This window comes from Amblyraja radiata, unplaced genomic scaffold (assembly GCF_010909765.2).
Source record: "Amblyraja radiata isolate CabotCenter1 unplaced genomic scaffold, sAmbRad1.1.pri scaffold_671_ctg1, whole genome shotgun sequence".
NCBI classification, from domain to species: domain Eukaryota; kingdom Metazoa; phylum Chordata; class Chondrichthyes; order Rajiformes; family Rajidae; genus Amblyraja; species Amblyraja radiata.
This window is the reverse complement of record NW_022630695.1, coordinates 44,037-52,872: the sequence shown is the minus strand read 5'-3', so window position 1 is coordinate 52,872 and position 8,836 is coordinate 44,037. Positions and strand designations below refer to the sequence as shown.

At 51.3% G+C, this 8,836-nt stretch overlaps 1 protein-coding gene across 1 annotated transcript; it reads right to left on the bottom strand.

The window, feature by feature from the left end:
• Nucleotides 1-1,145: 1,145 nt before the first annotated feature.
• ing2 (inhibitor of growth family member 2) lies at nucleotides 1,146-8,328 on the bottom strand. Its single transcript, XM_033016922.1, has 2 exons — nucleotides 8,124-8,328; nucleotides 1,146-1,932 (listed from the first exon to the last, which is right to left on the bottom strand). The coding sequence occupies exons 1-2, from the start codon at nucleotides 8,251-8,253 to the stop codon at nucleotides 1,265-1,267; spliced, it is 798 nt and encodes a 265-aa protein (XP_032872813.1). The 5' UTR covers nucleotides 8,254-8,328; the 3' UTR covers nucleotides 1,146-1,264.
• Between the last annotated feature and the right edge of the window lie 508 nt (nucleotides 8,329-8,836).

The following is an 8,836-nucleotide window of genomic DNA, read 5'->3' as shown; positions in this document are numbered from 1 at the left end:
GCCTACGCTTGGTCACCCCGATGTAGAGAAGGTGACACCTACGAAAGTGGATGCAATAGATGAGGTTGGAGGAGGTGCAGGTGAACCTCTGCCGCACCTGGAAATACTGCTTAGGTACTTGGATGGATTCAAGGGGGGAGGTAAAGTGATAAGTGTAGCATTCCCTGCAGTTGCAAGGGAAAGTACCAGGGGAGGGGGTGGTCTGGGTGGGAAGGAACAAATTGACCAGGGAGTTACGGAGGGAGCGGTCTCTATGGAAAGCAGAAAGGAGAGGAGATTGGAAGTTGTGACCAGTGGTGGGATCTCGTTGGAGGCGGCAAAAATGTCGGAGGAATATATGTTGTATGTGACGGCTGATGGGGTGGAAGGTGAGGACAAGGGGGACTCTGTCCTTGTTACGAGTGGGGGGGATGGGGAGTGAGAGCGGAGCTGCGGGATATAGAGACCCTGGTGAGAGCCTCATTCTATAAGAGGGGAACCCCTGTTCCCTAAAGAATGAGGACATCTCCGATTCCCTGGTCTGGAACACCTCATCCTGGGTGCAGCTGCGGCGTAGACGGGGGAATTGGGAGTAGAGGATAGAGTCCTTACAAGAAGCAGGGTGGGAATAAGTGTAGTCCAGATAGCCATGGAAGTCAGTGGGTTTGTAGTAGATGTCGGTCAGTAGTCTATTACCTGCGATGGAGATGGTGAGATCAAGGAACGGTAGGGAGATGTCGGAAATGGTCCAGGTGGATTTGAGTCAAATTTCCGACATCTCCCTACCATTGCTGCCTGTAAGGAGTTTTCACGTTCTCCCTGTGATCGCGTGGGTTTTCTCCGGGTGCTCCTGTTCCCTCCCAATCTCAAAAGATTTGGTCAGAAGGTTTGTAGGCTAATTTGGCTACGGTAAAAATAGTGAATTGTCCCTAGTGTGTGTAGGATAGTACTAATGTGTGGGGATCGCTGGTCGGCGTGGACTTGCTGGGCCCAAGTGCCTGTTTCCACGCCGTATCTTTAAACTAAACTGAAAAAGAAATTCTTCAAAGTAGACATACTGTGCCATGAGGAGATTTGGCAGTGGAGCAGACACAATGTGCAAGACGGAACCTGCAGATGGTGGCTTACACCTTTGTGCACAGATGTTGTGAATGAGTCCAAATGCATTAGTGAAAATTCCGCAATGTTTAATACTACAGTAAAAATTGCATAGTTCCACATACAATTTAAGCCAATATGCTTTTACATGATACAGGTATGAAAATGTTAAAATCGGAGGCCAGCACTACCTTGACCTCCTGTCTTTTTTGGATTTTTCTATGCATTTGTCCATTGTCTTTTCAGTGTCGCCCCTGCATTTTGGACAGTACCACTTGCCCTTCGGCTTGTACGTTAGTCCCACGCAAGAGAAGTGAAACCACTCGATGGGGCACTCCTCGTTGTCGCAGCCGATCATTTCCCCGTAGGAGACCTGGTTGCACAGGCAGTAGGTGGGTTCGTTGGGGTCGATGGGAAAGTCAATGGGGGAGATCTCCCGCTCGGGCCTGGCCTTGGAGCGCTTCTTCTTTGCCGACTTGGACTTCTTCTCCTTGGGCTGCTCGTCCCCTTCCTCCGTGTCATTGCCCGGGTGGCAAAGCTCGCGGTTCTCGCTGTTCTTCTGCCGGCGCGGGCGCCTGGAAGGCCGCTCCACCTGGGGAGCCTCCACCACCTTGGGCTTCTCGACGGGCTTGTCGTGTTCGCTCGGCTCCTCGAAGCAATCCGAGTGGCTGTCCATCTGCTTGGCACAGTTCTCCACCTGCTCACTCATTTGTGTAACAATCTGAATCTTCTCATCGCCCAGCTCCTGGCTGTTGATTAACGCCATCTGCAGATGCTGTAGCAACCGCTTCCTCTGAGCAACATCCATCTCTTGCTTGTATTTGTCATAAGCATCATCCAGCTCCTTTAGAACTTCTGCAAGAAGAACATAAAGAGGTTTCGTTTAGTTTTAGAGATACGGCGCCAAAACAATAGACAATAGACAATAGGTGCAGGAGCAGGCATTCGGCCCTTCGAGACAGCACCACCATTCAATGTGATCATGGCTGATCATCCCCAATCAGTACCCCATTCCGGCCTTCTCCCCATATCCCCCGACTCCGCTATTTTTAAGAGCCCTATCTAGCTCTCTCTTGAAAGCATTCAGAGAACATGCCTCCACCATCCTCTGAGGCGGAGAATTCCACAGACTCACCACTCTCTGTGTGAAAAAGTGTTTCCTCGTCTCCTTTCTAAATGGCTTACTCCTTATTCTTAAACTGGGGCCCCTGGTTCTGGACTCCCCCAACATCGGGAACATGTTTCCTGCCTCTAGCGTGTCCAAGCCCTTACAATCTTATATGTTTCAATGAGATACCCGCTCATCCTTCTAAACTCCAGAGTGTACAAGCCCAGCTGCTCCATTCTCTCAGCATATGACAGTCCCGACATCCCAGGAATTAACCTTAGTAAACCTACGCTGCACTCCCTCAATAGCAAGAATGTCCTTCCTCAAATTAGGGGACCAAAAGTGCACACAATACAGGTGTGGTCTCACTGGGGCTCTGTACAACTGCAGATGGGATGGAACCCGGATCTCTGGCGCTGCAAGGCAGCAACTCTACCGCTACACCACCGTGCCATCCCATATCTTGTATTTTATCGCCCATCTGATGAAGACAAACATGCCACACGCCCCCTTCACAACACTTCATAACTGTGACCTTCAAGGAACTATGTACTTGGATCCCTGGATCTCTCTGTTCGGCAACTTTCCCCAGGGCCCGACATTGGTTTAAACATTACAAAACGTTTCACTTCGCTCTTAACCAGGTTAAATGATTAGTTCGAAGATAGACACAAAATGCTGGAGTAACTACGCGGGACAGGCAGAATCTCTGGAGAGAAGGAATGGGTGGCGTTTCTGGTCGAGACACTTCTTCAAACTGATGTCAGGGGAGTGGGCGGTACAGAGATAAGGAAGTGTGTAGATAAGGAAGTGTGAGGTGTGAAAACAGGAAAAAGGGAAAAGAGATCAAGGAAAATGTAGAGTAGATCATTGTTAGTTGGGAGAACAAAGCAAACAGAGTTAAAATATAGTCGGAGACAGTCAGACTGGGCGGAGAACTGGGAATGGAGGGGATGGAGAGAGAGAGAGAGAGAGAGAGAGAGGGAAAGCATGATGTTGAAGTTAGAGAAGTCAATGTCAACAGACAATAGGTGCAGGAGGAGGCCATTCGGCCCTTCAAGCGAGCACCGCCATTCAATGTGATCATGGTGATCATCCACAATCAGTCCCGTTCCTGCCTTCTCCCCATATCCCCTGACTCCGCTATCTTTAAGAGCCCTATCTAGCTCTCTCTTGAAAGTATCCAGAGAACCGGCCTCCACCGCCCACTGAGGCAGAGAATTCCACAGACTCACAACTCTCTGTGTGAAAAAGTATTTCCTCGTCTCCGTTCTAAATGGCTTACCCCTTCTCCTTAAACTGTGGCCCCTGGTTCTGGACTCCCCCAACATCAGGAACATGTTTCCTGCCTCTATAGCGTGTCCAAACCCTTAACAATCTTATATGTTTCAATAAGATACCCTCTCATCCTTCTAAATTCCAGAGTGTACAAGCCCAGCCGCTCCATTCTCTCAGCATGACAGTCCCGCCATCCCGGAAATTAACCTTGTAAACCTACGCTGCACTCCCTCAATAGCAAGAATGTCCTACCTCAAATTATGGGACCAAAACTGCACACAATACTCCAGGTCATACCGCTGGGGTGTAAACTACCGAAGCGAAATATGAGGCGCAGTTCCTCCAATTTGCGCTGGGCCTCACTCTGACAGTGGAGGAGGGCCAGGACAGAAAGATCAGTGTGGGAATGGGAGGGGGAGTTAAGGTGCTGAGCAACCGGGAGATCAGATAGGTTTAGACAGACTGAGCAGAGGTGTTCAGCAAAACTATCGCCGAGCCTACGATCGCTGAGCCTGCACTCGGTCTCGCCGCACCTGGAACAGCGGATACAGTAGATGAGGTTGGAGGAGGTGCAAGTGAACCTCTGCCTCACATGAAAAGACTGTTGGGGTCCTTGGACAGAGTCGAGGGGGGGGGGGGGGGGGGGGGAATAGGGAGAGGTGTTGCACCTCCTGCGGGTGCAGGGGAAAGTACCTGGGGAGGGGGTGGTTTGGGTGGGAAGAGATGAGTTAACCAGGGAGTTGCAGAGGGAACAGTCTCTGCAGAAAGCAGAATGGGGTGGAGATGGGAAGATATTGAAAAAGGTTCACTTGCACCTCCTCCCTCATTTACTGTATCCGCTGTTCCATACAGCGTGGAAGCAGGCCCTTTGGCCCAACTTGGCCACACTGACCAACATGTCCCACCTGCCTGCGCTTGGCCCATATCCCTCCAAACCTGGCCTATCCATGTACCTGTCTATATGTTTCTTAAACGTTACAATAGTACCTGCCTCAACTACCTTCTCTGGCAGTTGGTTGCACCACCCTTTGTGTAAAAATGTTCCCCCCCCCCCCTCAGGTTCTCATTAAATCTTTTCAACCTCACTGTAAACCGATATCCTCTGTTCTCGATTCTCCTTCTCTGGGCAACAGTTTTTACAGTTACTCCATCACTTTGATTTTTACTAAAAAAAGTTACAAATGTTTCCAGTGCTTGGTGCCATTCCAGCCAGTGTTTGGCTTAAAGATGCAACGTGGAAACAGGCCCAGCGAGTCAGAAGTGATGAGGGCAGAATTAGGCCATTCGGCCCATCAAGTCTACTCCACCATTCAATCATGGCTCATCTATCTTTCCCTCCTAACCCCATTACCTCTGACACCCATACTAATCAAGAATCTATCTGTCTATCCCTGCATTAAAAAATGTCCACTGACTTGGCCTCCACAGCCGTCTGTGGCGATGAATTCCAGAGATTCACCACCCTGACGAAAGAAATTCCTCCTCATCTCCTTCTTAAAGGAACATCCTTTAATTCTGAGGCTGTGACCTCTAGTCCTAGACTCTCCCACTAATGGAAACATCCTCTCCACATCCATTCTATCCAAGCCTTTCACTATTCGGTTTCAATGAAGTCCCCCTCCTTCTAAACTCCAGTGAGTACAGGCCCAGTGCCGTCAAACGCTCATCATATGTTAACCTACTCATCCCTGGGATCATTCTTCTAAACCTCCTCTGCACCCTCTCAAGGCCAGCACATCCTTCCTCAGATATGGTGCCCAAAATTGCTCACAATACGCCAAATGCGGCCTGACCAGCATCTTAAAGAGCCACAACATTTAATCCCACGTCAGGATGCTGACCATCGATCACCCAGTCTATGATATCCCACTTTCTCATCCACTCCCTGCACACCAATAACAATTTTAACAGAGGGACGATTAGCCTACGAGCCAGCATGACTTTGGGATGTGGGAGGAAACAGGGAGGAACATGGAGGAAACCCATGTGGTCACAGGGAGAACGGGCAAACCCCACAAAGCACCCGAGGTCAGGATGAAACCCGGATCTCTGGCGCTACAAGGCAGCGGCTCTACCAGCTGCACCACTGTGCCGCCCAGAATCTTCCCCAATCTCAACTACTTCAATGTTACTAATTACCACCTCATTGAAACAATGCCATATGTTACATCTTCATAAGTTATAGTCTAATGAGGCCATTCGGCCCAACGAGTCTACTCTGCCATTCAATTGTGGCTAGACAAAAGTGCTGGAGAAACTCAGCAGGTGCAGCAACACCTACGGAGCGAAGGAAATAGGCAACGTTTCGGGCTGAAACCCTTCTTCAGACTGATGTTGGGTGGTGGGGGGGGGGGGGCGGGAGAAGAAAGGAGAAAGGAAGAGGAGCCCAAGGGCTGAGGGAGAGCTGAGATGGGGAGGAGAAAGCAAGGGCTACCGGAAATTGGAGCAGGAGAAAGGGGAAATGTTTATGCCGCTAGGGTGCAAACTGCCCAAGTGGAATACGAGGTGCTGCTCCTCCAATTTCCGGTGGTGCTCACTCTGGCCATGGAGGAGGCCCAGGACAGAAAGGTCAGATTCGGAATGGGAGGGAGAGTTGAAGTGCTCTCCCTCAGCCCTCGGGCTACTCCTCTTCCTTTCTCCTTTCTTCTCCCCGCCCCCCCACATCAGTCTGAAGAAGGGTTTCGGCCCGAAACGTTGCCTATTTCCCTCGCTCCATAGATGCTGCTGCACCCGCTGAGTTTCTCCAGCACTTTTGTCCACCTTTGAATTTCCAGCATCTGCAGTTCCTTCTTAAACAATTCAATTGTGGCTGATCCCTGCCCTCTAATCCCATTTTCCTGCCTTCTCCCCATAACCCTTGACACCCGTTCTAATCAAGAATGTGTCTATCTCTGCCTCTGTGGCAAGGAGTTCCACAGATTAATCACCCAAGAAGCTCCTCCCCAAAGAGCAGGACAGTTCTCGACCCGAAACTTCACCCATTCCTACTCTCCAGAGATGCTGCCTGTCCCGCTGAGTTACTCCAGCATTTTGTGTCTACCTTCGATTTAAACCAGCATCTGCAGTTCCTTCCTACACGAGCGCCCTTTAATTCTGAGGCTATGACCTCTGGTCCTAGACTCTCCCACCCAGTGGAAACATCCTCTGCACATCCACTCTATCTCTGCCTTTCATTATTTGGTACGTTTTCAATGAGGTCCCCCCCTTTAACCTTCTAAACTCCAACAAGTACAGGCCCAGTGCTGCCAAACGCTCATCATATGCTAACCCACTCATTTCTGGAATCAGGAATATTCCTAACTTTCAACTCGCAATTAACCTGTGTAACTCAGCTTGAGCTCTGAAGGCTGAGCAGGTACCAGTAGCAATGCCAGCGATTAAACACTTTTTTATAGTTTAGTCTATGATTGCCGTGTCTATCAAAATAGAGTCATAGTGATACAGTGTGGAAACAGGGCCTTCGGTCCAACTTTCCCACACCAGCCAACATGTCCCAGCTACACTAGTCCCACCTGCCACGTTTGGCCCATATCCCCCCCAAACCTGCCCTATCCAGGTACCTGTCTAACTGTTTCTTAAACGTTGGGATAGTCCCAGCCTCAACTACCTCCTGTGGCAGTTTGTCCATACACCTACCACACTTTGTGTGGAAAATGTTACCCCTCAGATTCCTATTAAATCTTTTCCCCTTCACCTTGAACCTATGTCCTCTGGTCCTCGATTCCCCTACTCTGGGCAAGAGACTCTGTATAGTCTCTATAAAATGTAAAATACTATAAAATATAGTGAAGGTAGACAAAATGCTGGAGAAACTCAGCAGATGAGGCAGCATCTATTGAGCGAAGGAATAGGTGACATTTCGTGCTGCCTCTACCTTCGATTTTTCCAGCATCTGCAGTTCTTTCTTAAACATGAAATATAGTGAAATGTTTTCCCATTGGTGGAGATTCGGCTAATGAACTGCCAATTGGTCAGATTACATGTTTTCTGATTAGTTTCTAACTAATGATAGGAAAGCTCGAGGGGGAAATGGGCCAAATGTAAGCAAGATGGGGGCTTCGAGGTCAGCATGGGCAAGTTACACTGAAGGGCCTGTTTCTGTGCTGTATATGACCAGAATGCAAAATATACATGTCAAACAATCAAACTATTTATTTTTCTCTAGAAAAAAGCACGAATGGCATATTAAATATATTTTAACACTATAAACTGGTGCAAAAAAGTGGATAGAGATGTACTCCCCCTCCACCACCCCCTCTAACACACACCCCATCCCTCCAAGACAACCCTTTCCTCTTCGCCATCCGCCCTCGCTTCCAACACATCTCCCTCCCTCTTCCCCTCAACCTCCCTCTTCCACCCCAAGTCTACCACCAAATGCAACACCACCCCCTCCCCTGCACTTCCACCCTACTCCCTACTCCCTTCCTCTCCCTCCCCTCTGACACATACCACAACCCCCCCAATGCAACAATCCCTTCCCACTTCCAACCCAACCCGCCCACATCTCCTACATATAACCACCCCCCTCAACCAGACCCCTCCTCACCACCTCCTCCTCCCCACAAACACATCTACAACACACCCCACCCTCCGGATCCCTGTCCCACCCCCCTCTCCCTCACCTCCTCTGCCCGCCCCACCCGGGCCCCCCTCTCACCGCGGTATCGGGTGTCGATCTCCCGGAGGCGGGACACGCTGCGCTGTAGGTCGAGGGGCAGCGCCTCCACACTGTCCAGGTATTGCTCCACGTAGCCGGTGCCCCGCGGCCTGTGTCCGGGCCCGAGCATCGCCCCCGCGGCCAGGCCTGGCCCGACCCGCACCTCCCTCTCCCTCCCTCACACCCCCCGCCCGATCAACCGACCGACCGACCGACCGCTCGCCGGGAGAGCAGCAGCTGCGCACTGACCGCACCAACACCCCCCCTACACGTGACCTCCCCAGCAACCCCGCGCCTGCGCTCTCGCCTCACCAACCCCCTCCCCCCTACACGTGATCCCAGCAACACCGCGCCTGCGCTCTCGCCTCACCAACCCCCCCCCCTACACGTGATCCCAGCAACACCGCGCCTGCGTACTTGTCCCGCCAACCCCCCAGACACGTGATCCCAGCAACCTCCCTCCCGCGCGCATGCGCATGCGCACGCGTCCCACCCAACCCCCGACACGTGATTTCACCGTTTGGGCGCCTGCACACTCGGGCGACCGGTCCCGTAACACACGTGATTCCACCGGCCCGCGCCTGCGCATCGAGGTCCCTCCGCCCCACCAGCTGGTTGCTCGCCCCGCAACACGTGATTTACACCGGGTTCACGCCTGCGCACTCGCGCCGTCTGCACCAAAGAATCCTGCCGGCTCGGCGCCTGCGCATTTC

What these genes read in the sequence shown, in the direction of transcription:
- ing2 (XM_033016922.1), bottom strand. Translation starts at nt 8,253, where the DNA reads ATGCTCGGGCCCGGACACAGGCCGCGGGGCACCGGCTACGTGGAGCAA. An exon ending in GATCGACACCCGATACCGCG is followed by an intron (nt 1,933 to 8,123) that starts GTGAGAGGGGGG and finishes TTCTTCTTGCAG; the next exon opens with AAGTTCTAAAGGAGCTGGAT.